This window comes from Catharus ustulatus, chromosome 20 (genome assembly GCF_009819885.2).
Source record: "Catharus ustulatus isolate bCatUst1 chromosome 20, bCatUst1.pri.v2, whole genome shotgun sequence".
NCBI classification, from domain to species: Eukaryota; Metazoa; Chordata; class Aves; order Passeriformes; family Turdidae; genus Catharus; species Catharus ustulatus.
Window position 1 is genome coordinate 7,357,511 of NC_046240.1, and position 16,194 is coordinate 7,373,704.

General features: G+C 45.7%; 1 protein-coding gene across 1 annotated transcript in view; it reads left to right on the top strand.

Annotated features, from left to right (window-relative positions):
* Positions 1 to 3,522: 3,522 nt before the first annotated feature.
* Positions 3,523 to 16,194, top strand: part of HLF (HLF transcription factor, PAR bZIP family member) — a 33,487-nt gene continuing 20,815 nt past the window's right edge. The window contains exons 1-2 of the mRNA XM_033076974.2: positions 3,523 to 3,730; positions 4,836 to 5,171. Of these exons, the coding sequence (XP_032932865.1) occupies positions 3,625 to 3,730; positions 4,836 to 5,171 (442 nt within the window). The 5' untranslated portion in view covers positions 3,523 to 3,624. The remainder of the gene's footprint in view (positions 3,731 to 4,835; positions 5,172 to 16,194) is intronic.

The following is a 16,194-nucleotide window of genomic DNA, read 5'->3' on the forward strand; positions in this document are numbered from 1 at the left end:
GGGGAACCCAGCGGTGTCACTGGGTGCTTGGGGAACCCAGCGATGTCACTGGGTGCTCGGGGAGCCCATCGGTGTCACTCGGTGCTCCAGGAACCCATCGGTGTCACTGGGTGCTTGGGGAACCCATCGGTGTCACTGGGTGCTCGGGGAACCCAGCGGTGTCACTGGGGAACCCAGGTGGGATGGTCCAATTCACTGATCACCATGTCCTTAGTGCACCTTGGTAGAAGGACCCCTGGAAAATATAAAGATATTTCGTCTTTTAAATGGCCTTGCAGGTTGTCTTTGCTAAAGAAAATAATCAGCATAGTAAAAAAAAATGTTATGGTACGTTAACCACTGGGTGCTTGGTTTCAAAAGAATCAGATTTTTAGGCCATATAGCTGATCCCAGTGATGGGATCAAACATGAGCAGAAATAAAAATATAGGTTGAGAGAGTTTTTTTTAATAAAGCACTCATCAAGATATTTTCAATACAAAAACCAAACAGCTGCATAGTCTTTCCTAAGCCATCAAATAGAGATTTTATGGGTGAATGCTAAGCTAAGAACACATGCCAAAAATTTATTGCAATTGGAAAATGGAGAATTTCAGATAGTCTATCGTTAGTTGTGTTTTGTCTTGATTGGCTTTACCTGGCATGCACCATGTGGGGTCAGCCAGTGGTCAAAACAGCACGAAGGAATTAGGGGCCACCTTTGGAAAAGGGTAGCAAGTAAAAATCAGTAATTTGCATATACAGACAACAATTGGAATTTAGACAGACAACAGCCTGGAATTTAGGCTATTTGGGATGAAATCTTCCTGTGTAGCATGGCTGGAGTTAAATCTTTGTTCCTGTTGTGTGAGACTGAAAGGAACAGCTCCAGCACCCTGCTCAGGTACTCTGCTCAGCTTTGCTGGCTGGTCGGTGAATCAGGAAGAGTTATTTTGGCTTTCTCATGCAGGAAATCCCAGCTCCGGTGTGAGCTGGGAATGCAGGGTCTGTAACTACAACACAGTGCTGAGAGAAGCTTCCTTTTGTTCCATGTTTGCATGATTTACCCATAATTTACCCCATTCAGTGTCAAGCAGTGAAGCAGTGCGAGTTTCCTGTCCTGTGGTGTTGAAAATGCTGTTTCTTTCTGTTGAGTTGGGTCAATACTCATAAAAACACAAGTAGTTGTGCTTAAGTTGAGCTTTCACCCAAAACGAATCTTGTTACTGGTGTTTCCCAGTATCCCCATTACTTTTACATCCTCTGTTCTATTTACTCTTCTTTGCTGCTTATCATATTTCCTAAATGTATCTATTTTTCTTTAGGCAGCACAGAAGAAACGTTCTGTACCACATCTGCATAAGGATTGGCAATCACCCTAATCTTTGTGTCACTCATCTGTACCTCTGTAATTAAAGGTTTCCACTAACCAGCAATTTGGCCGTCTGAGGCAACGTTGGTACGTGTACAGTCATTTAATAATCCACAGCTTTTTTCCTTGCTTAGGTGCCTCTTAAAAACTCCTGTGCTGCTGCTATCACACCCCTGCTCCAGTTGGGAACCATCTGTGGCATCCCAAGGTTCTCCTGAGCCCTGCTCAGCCGTGCCCTGAGTTTGTTCCTGTCACTTGTGTCTGGTTCTGATGGTCACAATCCCCAGGCTTCGCATTCTTGGTTGTGCCAGTGTAGTTTTATTGATTTGAATGTACTTTGGACTTTCATCGGTTGCTTGTTTTAGGCAGTTCATTTAACAAGACACTAGTCAGTGCACCTAATAATGGATAATAGAATTATAGAATATCCTGAGCTGGAAGGGACTGACAAGGATCACCCAGTCCAGCCCCTGGCTCTGCACAGACACCCCAACAATCACACCCTGTGGATCCCTGAGAGTGTTGTCCAAATGCTCCTGGAGCTCTGGCAGCCTCAGGGCTGTGCCCATTCCCTGAGGAGCCAAAGAACCTTTTCCTGATATCCAACCTAACCCTCCCTGAGTCCTGTTCCTGGTCACACACATAATAGATACACAAGGGGAAAACAAAACTGTTCCTCAGGCAGCTTTTATTTCCAAATACTGGCCAGTTTATGCATGTAACATCTTTATTTGCTTCTAGTGAATATTTATGATTATTTATATTTGTTGATGGTTAATAATAAATGAATAAACACAGATGGTAAAACTTTGCAAAGTGTGATCCAAAAGAGAATCCAAATGAGAATAAGGGAGATACAGATGTCCACAGGCACCTGAAGGGTGAAGCTCCTCTGGGATGAATGCAGTTCTTGCACAGCCTGCATAGGCTGGAGGCCAGAGCAGATGGAAAATCAGCCGTGCTTGAGCGAGGATCGTGGTGAGCAGGGCGGAAAAACGAGGCCTGGGAGTCTTAGTGGGTGACAAGCTGACCATGAGCTGGCAGTGCCCTGGGAGCCAGGAGGACACTGGGATCCTGGGGTGAATTGGGAAAAGTGGGACCTCTCTACTCGACCCTCTGTCCCATCCTGGGCTGCTCAGGACAAGAGAGACAAGGACTTGCTGGAGAGGGTCCAGCAGAGGCCACAGAGGTGATTTGGGGTCTGGAGCTTCTCTGACAAGAAGAGTCTGAAGGGAGCTGGGCCTGTCTGGGCTGAGAAGACTGAGAGGGGATCTCATCAATGCATATAAATATCCTCAAGGTGGGAGCCAGGAGGATGGCTCCAGACTCGTCTTGGTGCTGCCCAGTGACAGGACGAGGAAAAAGGGCCATGAACTAAACCACAAAAGGTTCCACCTCAACACGAGCAAAAACTTCTTTCCATGGAGGGTGGCAGAGCCCTGAACAGCTGCCCAGGGAGGCTGTGGAGTCTCCCTCTCTGGACATGTTCCAAACCCACCTGGACACGTTCCTGTGCCACCTGCTCTGGGTGACCCTGCCCGGGCAGGACTGGGTGATCTCCGGAGGTCCCTTGCAGCCCGAAGGATTCTGTGAGACGGTGAGAGCCCTGCTCGTGCTGGTGACAGCGCTGTCACCCCGGGTGACACCCGGCTCGGTGGCGGGGAGAGCTCGGTGGGAAGCGCTCATTCCCATAAACCCAGGTGGGATCCAGCCTGGACCCCTCACACCGCGGCAGCGCCGGGTCCCGCTGCCCCGGGTGCCCCGAGCGGGGTCAAACGTTCAGGCTCATTAACATCTCATTAACACATTCCTCCCGGTTACCGGGGAGGCGCTGCGGCCCCGCGGGGGGGTTCGGGGCGGGTGTCCCGGGGTTCCCCCCCCACCCGGTACCGGCCGCGCGCGTGCCGGGGCGGGGCGCGCGGGGGGGCGCGGCCGGTACCGGGGAGGGGCGTGGCCGGCGCGCCAATGGCGGGGCCGTTATCGGCCGTGACGTCAGCGGCGGCGGCGGCTGCACGTGGGCGCGGGGCGGGCGGGCGCAGAGCGGCGCAGAGCGGGCGGCGGGAGCGGCGGCGGCGGAGCAGCTGCGCGGCGGAGGGGCCTGACCCGCGCCCGGTCCGCGCCCTGTCCCGCGGCCCCAGCGCCCCTCGCCACCGGCGCCCGGCCCGGCCCCGCGTCCGGCTCACCCGCGCCGCGACAGCGGCCACAGCAAGGGGGAAGGAACCGCTCGCCGCGCAGCTGCCCCCTCCCCGCCGCCGCGGGCAGCCCCCACCGACAATGTCGCGGCCGCTCCCGCTGAACCCCCCGTTCCTGCCGCCCACCTACGGCGTGCTGAAGTCCCTGCTGGAAAACCCGCTCAAGCTGCCGCTCGCTCACGAAGACGGTGAGGCTTCCCCGGGACCCCTCGCCCCGCTGTCACCGGGGGCGGCGGCGGCGCTGTCCCGTTTCCCTTCCCCGCCCCGGGCCGGCTCGCTCGGGGCGCTCCGCGGACCTAACGGGACGCGCTCCGTGCTCCCCTCGCCCGTCCCGGGGGGCTGGCAGCGCTCGGTGCCTCGGGTAAAAGGGGCCGGGATCCCCCTGCCAGCCCCCACAGCAAAGCGCTCCTGGTCCCCGGTTCAGCGGGAGAAAGTTGCGGCTTCCCCGGGCAGCGCAGGCAGCTCGGGAATAGCCGCAGCGCGTATGGCGAACGGATCGAGCGCGCACCAAAAGCGCAAACCCAGGGAAGGGCTCGCAGTTCCTGTCTCCTCGTCTTTCCGAGTTCCACTGCCAAGCGACTCGCAGGATTTCACCGGGGCTCTTGTGTGAGGTTAAAAATAAAATGCTGCGAAGGCTTGGTGGCTGACAGGAAGCTTTAGGAGTTCAGATTCTTGCAGATCTTGCAGAGAAATCAGGCGTTTCCCTTACAAAAACGTGCGTTGAAATCACTGGGGGCTGTAGAAATGAGGAAGCCTCAGTTTAACTTTTTTTTAGCTTCTACCTCTGAATATTTTTTGTCTCTTGTGCACATCAAAACCGTGTTCTATCAGCCTTTGCCACCGTATGTTAATAACATTTAGAAGTGCAGAATTTGAGGATTACTTTGCTTGTGCCAAGACTTAGCAAGATCGGGACCTTAGTTTAGAAGAGTGACAGGATCCCAGGGATTTCAGGCTGACTGTTCCTTTTCAACAGAATATGTCAATATTTTCCAGTTTGCTGGAATATTTACATGTCCACTTTTAAGTGTGTTGAGTACTTTTTGATGCTGACATTTAAAGCTATGCATGGAGTGGAACTGTTAAATAAAAGCAAAGGGCAATCTCAGAAATGTTGTTGGTTCCCACAAAGGTGCTCAGTGACATGACCCCTCAATTCTCTTCCAAGTAGGGTTAGTCAAAGGAGTTATTTTTTTGAAGGCACCTGAGAGTACAGCAGAAATAATGGAAATAGTAGTAGTCAGTCTTTTAATTACTGAGTTCTTACATGCTTATTATGTGTTTTTGTTTAAGCATTTGGTAAAGAAAAAGACAAAGAGAAGAAGTTAGATGATGACAGCACCGGTACCACAGTCCCTCAGTCAGCTTTCTTGGGTCCAACATTATGGGACAAGACACTGCCATATGATGGAGACACTTTCCAGTTGGAATACATGGACCTGGAAGAATTCCTCTCAGAAAATGGCATTCCACCCAGCCCAAACCAGCACGAGCCTAGCCCACACCAGTCAGGTCTCCAGCAAGCTACCTCAGCATCACCTTCTGTCATGGACCTCAGCAGCAGGGCTTCTACTTCAGTCCATCCAGGCATGGTGTCGCAGAACTGCATGCAGAGCCCGGTCAGACCAGGTAAATCAGCCCTCAGAGCTTCCCTGTGGAATTTGGCATGAGCCCCTCCTCCCCACTGTAAATCACTGCTTCTCCCTGTGCCACTGACAGGCAGCTTAGAGCCCAGAGGATTCCTGTCACTCACACTCCAGCAAATAAAAACAATAGCTCCAGTTATCGCTAAGCTGCTCCACCAGGATTTTTGTTTAAATTGTGGAAGGAAAGCTCTGGGAATTCCAAGGAAACTTGGCTGTCTCAGTTGGTATCTTAGCTGTTAGCAAGTACAAAGACCACAGACAGAATGGCGTAGATGCCACAGGGTTAAAAGAGCAGGGAAGGAGAATATTCCTTCAGCCAAAATTTGATGTGAGAACACAGGGGTGGGCAGTTATTCTGGAGTTAAAGGTTAATGCTTCTTACTTGAAATTTTGGCCATAATCTTACTCTCTACTGAGCAAAGTAAAATTTGCCACAGGAACTGAGCTTTGGAACAACATTATAATCTTGCTTAAATTGGCATAAACTGCATGTAACTCTGACCTGAATTCGTAACTGTATCTGTAGTCACCTTACGCTTAAGAAAACACCGTGGAGTCCAAGGCCTGGTTGTAATGCACAATTCCAGTCTGTCTGATGTCAGTGGAAGTCTTTTATTATTTTATTAGCACTTGAGATCAACCCTTTAGAGACACCAGTCCAAATCCAGAGTAACTGCTCTGGCTTGACACCAGCATGGCTGAGATCATGGGCAGTGGAAGAGTGTCAACATTGAAGTTTGGGAAACATGGAGCCTTGCCATTTTCCTTAAAAAAAAATGAAAAATAAAAAAGAGTGACTTCTTTATTGTGCTCTTCTGCTCACACGAGGTGTGCTAGAGCAAAGTGTGCTCTTGGCAGCAGGAAACCACTCCTCTCCCTTTTGCTTGATCGTTTGCCATGCTCAGCGTGCGAAGTCATTGTCAGAATCATCTGATAAGGAGGCAAAATAAATAAATAGAGAGGCAAAAGTTGTGGAGCAGGATGAAATAGAAATGTCTTACGAGTCTGCAATGTTCCTGTCTCATTAAAATGAAATAAAATGTCCCCCAAAGTCCCCAAACCTGTCAGCAGACTCCTTGGCCCTCCATCAGAAGTGTGTGTTTAGTCATGGATTTCATTTACTTACTTTTACTGTGTGTGGATTTGACTTTGCTTTGTGTTTCAGTTTCAAGGCTTTTCATGGTTAACTAATAACTTATAAGGGTGTCCAAAGTTAAAATATATTTGGAGTAGGCAAGAGCAGAACATGAAACCCGCTGCTTTTTCTGAGCCAGCTTTAAAAATAGTGCGTATGTGCTACACCATTTTCTGTCACTTGTGCCCACAAAATTAAAAGCAAATAATCTGTCCTCATTCTCTTTTATTTTCAGAGGAGCCTGGTAGTGAGCCAGGCTTTTAATGATCACCTGTCAGAATTGGTTTGTAATCAGCTATCTGTGTGACTTTTCAACTCATTGATTTTTTTCAGTTTTTCCTGAGCCCTTTGCAGCACAGGGTTACAAACTTACCATACTGTGCACTTTTTTACTGTTGTAAAGGACATTATATCTCTAGGGTAGGATAAAACATCTAAATTTGCAGATATTTTTCCCAACACCATCTTACCTTAACAAGAATAGATTTTTTTAAGTGTGTTTTTTTTTTTTTTAAGGGAGCTCATTTCACTTCTTAAATAATATTTTCCTGTCCCCCATTACAGATAGGAAGTGTGAATTTAATTAACAGTAGTCTGGTTTATCATCAGGTTGTTGAAATTTTTATGTGAACATCTTTCTTTGACAATTAGTACTGAAGAGAAGACATCTCACAGTTTAGCATTTGAGCAAGTTTGAGAATATAACAGCATATATTTTAAAAAATTAATAAAAGTAAAAATGAGCATTTAAGGGTTATCATAAAAGGGCCAAGGCAAATATGCTACTTTGAAATAGGGAGGTAAATGTTAAAATTATTGTAATGGAGCCTGTTGATTCATATATCTTTAGACATTTGAAATAGTGTTTTTAAATTTTATTGTCACATAAAGGTTTTTAGTTGGTGTGAGCTATCATTCCAGTATGCATAGTGTTGTGACTTGTGTTACTGTAATAAAGCAAAGAACAAGTAGTAGGAAGTATAAAATTTCAATACAGATTAATTCCATGTGATCTTACTGCTTTCAGGAAAACTGAGTGTTTTAGGTGTTTGTGACTGTAAAAACATTTCACTGGTGTGTTTTCTGAGTTTTGCCTTGCAATGGGAGCCTGTTTGAGCCTGGGGGCTGGAGGGAGGGTCCCTCCTGTGCTGCTGCTCTGCAGGTTTGGCGCTGGGGTCCCCTGCAGCTCCCACCCTGGCTGTGCCCTGGCTGGGGACATTCCCCTGCACGTGGAGCCTGGCTGGGGCTCTGTCACTGGGATGCACCCAGGGCTGGTCCATGGGAGATTTCATGAGGAGGAGATTTAATTCTGTGCATGTGTTCCAGCACAAGCCTCATCTGTCCGTAGGACAGAGTGGTGTCGCCCAAACGTGTTTTGTGCCGTGTCTGGAAGGGATCAGGAGATCTGCACTGGCATTCCCTGGGTGACATCAGGCTCAGCAAAGCTGTGCTGACCCTGACTGTGGACGTGACATTACCAAAATCCTCACTGATTTTCTTTCTCCCTGCTAAAAAAAAAAAATTAAATGGCAACAAAAAGGATCTGTGTGAATATAACTTAATTCTGTATTTCCAGATCAGATTATTTGGTCAGTGGAAAGATATTTAGGTTCACCAGTTTATCATTTGCAAAGAAAAAAGCAAGCACCTACTTCCCATACATTTATGTTCAGGGACTGTACTTAGAGAAATTTTGGTGAGGGGACACAGGGTAATGAGTTCCAAGAGTAAAACCATGTGTTTCTCTTCCACAGTGCTGATTTTCTTAATAAAAAACAGTATTTTGTTTTATTTTAGCATTGCAGACCAAATTTTATTGTCATGTGTAGATGCATTTAAGACTTCTGTTTTGTCTCTGTATTGAATGCTGGTAGGTTGGTTGGAGTCTGTGGTCTCCTCAGAAAAAGGTTTTCAGATTTTTATGAAGCTTTTAAAGTAATCCATTACTGCAGACACACTTTCATGGTTCTTCATCTGTCACACACCTCATGTAGTCTTTTAGTGCAATGTGAATCTCCGTTTAAATGCAGAGTCCTTGAGGAAATCTGGAGTAATTTTTAGCTGTTTGTATGTAAAGGGAGGGTATATTTTGCATTGGTTGTTGCTTTTTACCTGGCTCTTTTCCCCATGTAGCCCTGATGGAGGTGGTTGGGCAGGTACTGTAAAGGGTTTGAAAGGTGTGAAGTAGGGAAGCATCAGCTATATCTGGCACAGAATCCTACCTAGAAGGGTTTTGGGGTTTTGTGTTTTAGATCTGAATTTTCTGTTTGCCACCAAAGCCTTGGCTGTGGGGCTGTCACAGGGATGCTGCTGGCACGGGGATAACCAGGTGTTGTTTCTGCCTGGCTCCAAAGCAGGACAGGGCTGTTGGGTGCTCTCAGAGAGCTCCCTGCTCCTTTGTGTTCTCTGATGGTGGTTTTCTGTCTGTGTTGTCTGCTGGGTGCCTTAGACTACTTAGCAAAGATCATTTTAGGAAAGAAAAAAAAAGCAAAAACCAAGCTTTATAATCCACTGCAGAAATATACCTATGTGCAGTATCTTCACTTAAAAAAAAGTAAAATTAGAGGCGTGTTAATAAAAAAGCTGAGAATTGTTTCCATGTGAAGTGTACTTACACCTCCCATCCCCTAAAGATTTTTATGAGATGCTGTTTGGTCAGTCCAGATATTCTGTTGGAGTGCAGTATCCATGAGAGGCACTGAGCTGCAGGGGCTGGCAGCAGGGCACCCCTGGGTGGGTTTCTGTGTTTTTGGAGCTGGTGTTTGTGCTAGGCACAGCAGCCAGCTGGGAGAGGCTTGTTCTTGCTCCATGCAGGGTGAGGTGGTGCCAGGGCAGCCCCCAAAGGGTGTGTGCAGCACTCCCTGTATTGCAGCCTTCCTTCCCTTGTGCTTTTGAACGTGACCTCCTCCTCCAGCACAGCTTGGCAGAGCCAAGGGCAGCATTCACAGCTGCCAGCCTGTGCGTGGAATCCTCTGCTAAGCTTTAATCATTGTTTACAAGCCATCCCTGGGTGTTGCAGGAACCCCTTCTTCCCCAGAAGAGGCCAAGGGCTCTCCAGGGGAATTTCCTGACCTTTGTCCTCCCACGTGAGGATGGGAATGACCAAGCTCCAGCATGGCCAGGCTGGTACCAGGAGCTGCTCTTCACATTGAGCCTCACGTGAGGCTCTGGGTGCCTGCAGGACCATGTGCTCCAGGCACGTGTCCCTGCCCTGTGCTCAGCCCAGCTCAGCCTAAACCCAGCTGAGATGGAGAGCAGCACCCTGCATTATACCCTGCATTATACCCTGCATTATACCCTGTGTTATATCCTGCATTATATCCTGCGTTATATCCTGCATTGTACCCTGCATTATGCCCTGTGTTACATTCTTCATTGTACCCTGCATTATACCTTGCATTGTACCCTGTGTTATATCCTGCATTATACCCTGCGTTATATCCTGCATTGTACCCTGTGTTATATCCTGCATTATACCCTACGTTATATCCTGCATTGTACCCTGCATTATATCCTGCATTATACCTTGCATTGTACCCTGCATTATACCCCGTGTTATATCCTGCATTATACCCTGTGTTATATCCTGCGTTATACCCTGCATTATATCCTGCATTGTACCCTGCACTGCACCCTGCATTATATCCTGCATTGTACCTTGCATTATACCCTGTGTTATACCCTGCACTGCACCCTGCCCTGCCAAGGAAGCACACACCTCCCTAAACTGCTCCCTGCATCAAAGGGAGATGCAAAATATATTCAGGCAAATATTAAAAATAGCCTGTCACATGATAACGGAGGGGGAAAAAGTGCTGAACGCACAGGCTTGTTAATGCTGGGAGCAAGAACACTGTGTCTCCTTCAAGAGAGCTAATTTTAATATTCACAGTTAAATGTTGATTATTGGTTAAATAATTGCTTGGCTGCGTGAAAGAACTTGAAGTTAGTTCGGAGTTCAAACAGTAAACAGCATGAAATAGTCTTGGTGTTAGGCTTGTGCAAGGAGGGGCTCTCCAGGCTTAGGAAGAGAGCACAGGGAAGACCTGGGATTTGGGTTTGGTTTTTTCATCTCCTTAAAGATATTTCCAGGATGTCTTGGGTGTCACGCTTGTTACAATTACTTAGAAAAGCGCAATGTATTTTTCAGAGCTTTGCTTCCCATCTCAAAGTGCATTGCAGAGTGATTGAATGGTTCTCAGTGCAGTGATTTGATCTTTCTGAGGAGCGAGTACACCCTGAAGTCTTTCATAAAACAATATATTACAGTGAAGAGAGAAGACCTCATCAGGAGATGTATACAAAGACACCACTATTATCTGATTAGATGAAGCAACTAGGAAACACATTAAATTGTTCAATCTCTACATATTTTTATGACAGCAAATTGGCAATTGTGGAAGCTGCAGTGGCCAGATTTTGCCAATTAATCTCAGCAATAAGTACTTTGCTCCTCATGTGGTCTCCCTGATTTCTGTATTGCTCAGCAGGTAGGCAGCTTGTTGACTGCTCTCCGTCCCCTCCCAGGTGGAGCAGCAAAATGTCACTATTCACTCTCTTGTCATTCATCTTTCTGGAATTTTTTTTTTAAGGGGGGTAACAGCTCTCAGTGGCCAGCAGAGTTTTTGCAGGATGAAAGGACTTAGTCACCATCAGTAAAAAGGACTTTAGTGCATTATGAAATCAACTTTGGTTGCCTGGCAGTACACTGTGGAGCTGTTTAGTATTTATATAATATAAAACATGAGCATAGGTTTCTTTTTTTTTCTTTTGTTAAGTCTTCTTTTCATAACAAATAGAATGTATTTTCAATATTTTGTCTGAATTTCACAGAAGACTGGCGATCAGAAAAAAATATTTCAGCGAAGTTGTTTTCAAGAAAAACTGTGGGTTGATCTTAAGTAGATAATGAAAGCTCTGAAAAAAACCATTTACTTAAACCTCTAATCTATTCCACTTAATGGACTAAGTTATACATAATCACTTGGTATAGAAAATGAGTGTAAAATGCACAACTGTGTCAAAACCAATGGATGACAGGTTTATTGCAGCTTGTATAATTTTTTTTAAAATTAAAAAATGATGATAAAGAAGCTCTCTGTTTATCACAAAGCTGAATTTGGTCCTGAGAACTGGAGGACTACAGTGTGGAGAGCTAACACAGGTGGGTAAGGCAGCATAAAAGAAATGTCGCAACATCGCTTTTCTTCTTTATTTATTTTTTTTTTCTTTTATTCTGGTGCTCTTCACTGCACTTCATCTTTGCATGACTGAGGTGATAACCATGAAGTTTTAAACAAATATAAAATATTGTTCAGCCTCTCACGTTTCTGGCACGCTTGAAGCTGTGGTACAGTTCTGCTTCCCCAGTCCCATTCTCTCAACAAAGTTTTGCCAGGGCTAAATTTGGGCCAGATTTTTGTTGTGCCCCCTCCAACACCATTGCTTAGCTCCTCTGATGTGGCAAGCTCTTGCTTCAGGGTTCTCTGCTCAACTGACAGAAACAGCTCTAGCTCTTCATCCCACTGGCATTATTCTCTTGTTCACATTGCTTACAATTTAATGAAAACAGGCACTGAGCATCTTGGAGCTCTTTGTTTTGGTGTATGGCTGTGGTAGGAGGAAATAAAAAAATCCAAATTGCGTTAGGGTTCCTGAAAACTCATCTCCTTGTTAACTGGAACACAAATGTAGATTACTACTCAAAACAGGTCCCTGCTGATGGGTTCATTAGTATGTGTTTCCTACAAGCAGAAGCTACAGTGAGCTGGAGCAATAACTCACCTGTAACCAAATGTCATCCTTAAATGTGTAGTTGTAAAGCAGAGAGGCAAAAACACAGAGTTTGGCAAAGATTTGTTGAAGATGGAGAATGGTTTAAAAAAAAAAAGGCATTCTTTTCCAATTAGCCTTAGGGAGCTCAGCTTGCTGTAAATTCTTTGTTCTGGAACATGGCTATGGACAATAGGTCAAAGATTAAGTAATTCATTACAGAACTGGTTGGTTCTCCTGAATTTAATAAACAAATGAAAGAACGAGGTTCTCTATCCACAGCAAGATCAATTCATTTGTGTGGCAGTGATTGGATCTTAAGTTTTATTTTAAACACTTGCAAAGGCCTTCTCTGCTTACTCAATGTCTGTGTGGCCATTGGTGTCTTTGAGGTGACCTGGTCACACAGCACTCATGGCACAGGTGGAATTAAATGTGGACAGGAAGGAAACTGTAAATTGCATTTGGGAAAAAATGAAGGAACAATAATGTGAAACATCACAAAATACTGCAGAAATGCATTTAATGGAGCAATCAACATTTTTAGGACAGCAAGATTTTTGAAATAACAGCACTAAACCTTCTTGTAGAAGAGCACGCTGCACGAGGCTGCAGAACATAAAGCACAAGGCTTGTGCTGAGGCAGAGATGACTTAAAACAATTCAGTCATTTTTACCAACTCACCATTGCAACATTTGGAAATTAGTCTTATTCCACCAAGAAGTCTGCTTAAAAAAACCATCTGTGTTCTTGCCTTAGTAATACTTAGCAAGTAGGAACTAAGCAAACCCAAATCCTGTTCCTCATCACAGCAGAGAGGGTTAAACTGGGTTTGAAGGGCCCTCAACTGCTGCATGGTGGAAATTTGGATGTTGTGACAGTCCCTGCAGCTGCAGCCCTTGGTGGGGCCCTGGCCCTTCTGGGCACTCACTCCTGCAGCATTTGCTCATTGTGAGAGATGAGCGCTGGGGAATCCTTTTGTGACCATTTCTCTTTGAAAACAAACCCAGACTGGTCATGCTGAGTATGTATGGCTTCTTGCCTGATCCTGCTTGCTGGTATTTGGTTATATCAGCAGATTTTAACCAAATGCAGCAAGAAAGTTGTGATTTTGAAGAATTGGTTATAATCCTAAAATTTAATGAAAATAAATGAGTGGATGTATGAGTAGATACAGGATGGGAATGTGTTGTTGAGCAGGAAGAGTTGTGCAAATGTGCATTTTCTACATCAGAAATGGTGCATAAGACTTTTTAAATGCCTGATCTGTGTGAAATGCTTCTAAAAAAGCTGAAACCCTTTTAGACACCGTGAGAAAGAATCTTCAAGAAACCAAATTTAATTGGTTTAGTGTGTGTTGGAGGGAGGGGAGTCTCAAACTTTTTCGACCATTCTTCCTTGGAACTCCTCAGCTTCTCAGGTTCTGTGATTAGATGAGACTCCAGGGTTTCATTTCAAAAGAGAATTTAGAAAATGAGTTGTAAGGTTTGTAAGCAAGATCTTGAAAGTTCTGCTCCCACGCAGTGGAACGGTCTTGATCCTCTCCAGAGCCAAGCACAGTTATTTTATTGAAGAAATTTCTCAACTTTATGCATCCTTGCTGTATCCTTTTATTTTTGTGCAGCAGAGTCTCCCCAGCTCTGGTGCCTTGTTTGAAACCACCTTGCAGTGGCATAACTTGAGATTTGGTGGCTTTTATCACAACCATTGCAGTGTCCATGTGGGCGGGCGACAGCGACCTTGTGCGCGCATCCCTGCGCTCATCCCACACCGCTCATGGGGCTGCCTGCCTCTAATCTGGGAAACTTTCCACCCTGCCACCCTGCTCTGGGCTGCAGTGAGGTCAGGAGGCAGAGAGGAGCAGGGCAGAGTGAGAGTGGGCTAAAAATGTAGAGGGATCAAAGAGGAAAAGTAGGTCGTGGCAGGGTACGTGCCCTGGGAGCAGGGCTGGGGGAGCACAAGTGAGGGGGAAGATTTGTTTTGCTCCTGGCTTTCCAAAGTTGTGCAATTTAAGAATATGATTAACCTGATATGACTTGGTTTTTCTGCCAGATTAGATATGTTGAGTTTCTTGGCGTTGTGGATTGTACAGTGCAGTGCTGTAAAGTCTGGGTGTGTCAAGACAGAGCTGTAGTGACACAACCCACGCTCGGTGTAATGCAGCACTGCTGGGTGCACCACCCTGCTCTCCCCCCACACATCCTCAGCAGGGCATTTACAAACCTCAGAGAGCCTCTCTGTGCCCCTGTGTTCTGGTTCTGGTACATTTTAGTGCCATTTCTGATAAGGTAACACCTGAGCTTCAAGAATCTGTTCGGTCTTTTTAATATGCAATATCAAATGTCTCTAAAAATAAAACAAACTGTTTGAAAAGACACATAAGAGTTTCTTCCTGCTTCCTCAGGATTAAGTTGGAGAAAGTTTATTGGGAAATGCTGCAATTTTTTTTTGAAGAGTGAAAAAGCAGATACAGGTCTGAAATAACTACAAGTGTTGATCTCACTGTTGTTTGAAGTATACCACAGCAGCATATCAGTGTCAAAGGAAAATTTTCACAGTAGTATATGTTTGCTCAATGGTTTTGGTTTATTGTTTTTGTTTTGTTTTTGGTGCTGCATTCATCCTGAGATAATTTGATTTGGTGTATCATTCACTGGGCTTGCCCTGTGAAACAGCCCAATTCTCTCTGCTTATTGCTGGGTGAGGGTGGAGTACTAAGAGTCACAGCCCTGTGCAGCTGGGTGATCACTGCTCTGATGGATAAAGAATGTGAAGACTTTGGGAAGTCAAACTACACATACCTTGGGGCACTGTTGTTTAATTCCTACTCTGGTTTTCCAGACTTTTCCAGGGACCAGGGCTACCCAAGCAGGTCAGTCACGAGGGACTCACCACTGAAAACTGAATTATGTCCTTGCCTGTAGTGAAGATTGATTTATCTGGAAGACAAGAGCATAAATAACAGATCAGGTTAATAAATCACATATCTAGATTGTGTCATGCTCCTCAGCCATGTGTTGTTTAATGAGTGTCAGTCTACTAACTCACAAAGGCAAGAAGCCACAGGACTTGCTCTTTCTGGAGTGGTAGAACATTTTTTGAATTGTTTCTAAAGTGATGGAGCATTTTTTAAGTAAAATGGAGCAGGAAGCTGACCTTCTGAACACCTGCATCACTCTGTGCTTACATGAGAGAATTAGGGAGGAGTGCAGCATATTTAAAGTTAACCTGCATATCTCCTTTCTGAGGAGGTTAAACCACAAGCCTTCAGTGGCACGTGTTGGGCAGCTGTGGTTTGGGTGTCTGCTTGAAACACCTTGCCTGTGGGTGCCTTGGCACTCAAAAAATCAGGGCAGGGATTGTCCAGGCTCCAAGGCCTGATGTTGATGCATCCATGACCATGTGGCTGCCCCCAGAAAGGCTGATCTTTCATTTGGACCACACTCACCACCACTTTTCCAGAATCTCTTATCTGCTCAATTTTCTCAGTGCGACATGGTTGATGTCATTGTTGGAAATTGTGGTAGTCTCTGTCTGGAAGCTGTTCTGAACACGTGAAAAGGAGTCATTAGCCAAGGAGAAGGAAAGGGCTGGAGGTGTAATTGTCAACTCGTGTGCGTCTCTGATTTCACCAGGTGCTGCACGTGTCTGGTTTATCAATTTATTTCTGTTAGAAAGTAAACAAATCTCACTTTTCTTATGTGCTCTGGTGACTGCTTCAGCCAGCTTGCTCTTATCTGCAGCAGGGATGTACTTTTGAGGTCTTGTGTTTGGGGGCTCTTCTGTCTGCATCCACATGTAATCTGTTCCCAGGGATCATGTGCAGCTCTGATGCTGCCCAGGGATGCTGTTTGTCTCTCCCTAAGTTATTAAAAAGCATTATTATCACTACTATCAAACTGTAATACCTGATCATGGGTCTGGCTGCCATCCCACGTTTTTCAGGCTGGATCCTTTGGCCAGGCTCTCACTTTGTGGTTTTCTCTGAATTCAAGAGTGGCTGTCCAAGGGGTGTCTGGATGTGCACCACTCATCCTGGGCACATCCTGGCAGGCTGAGCACCTCAGGGTGGTCTTCAAAATCAACTCAGCATTTGGC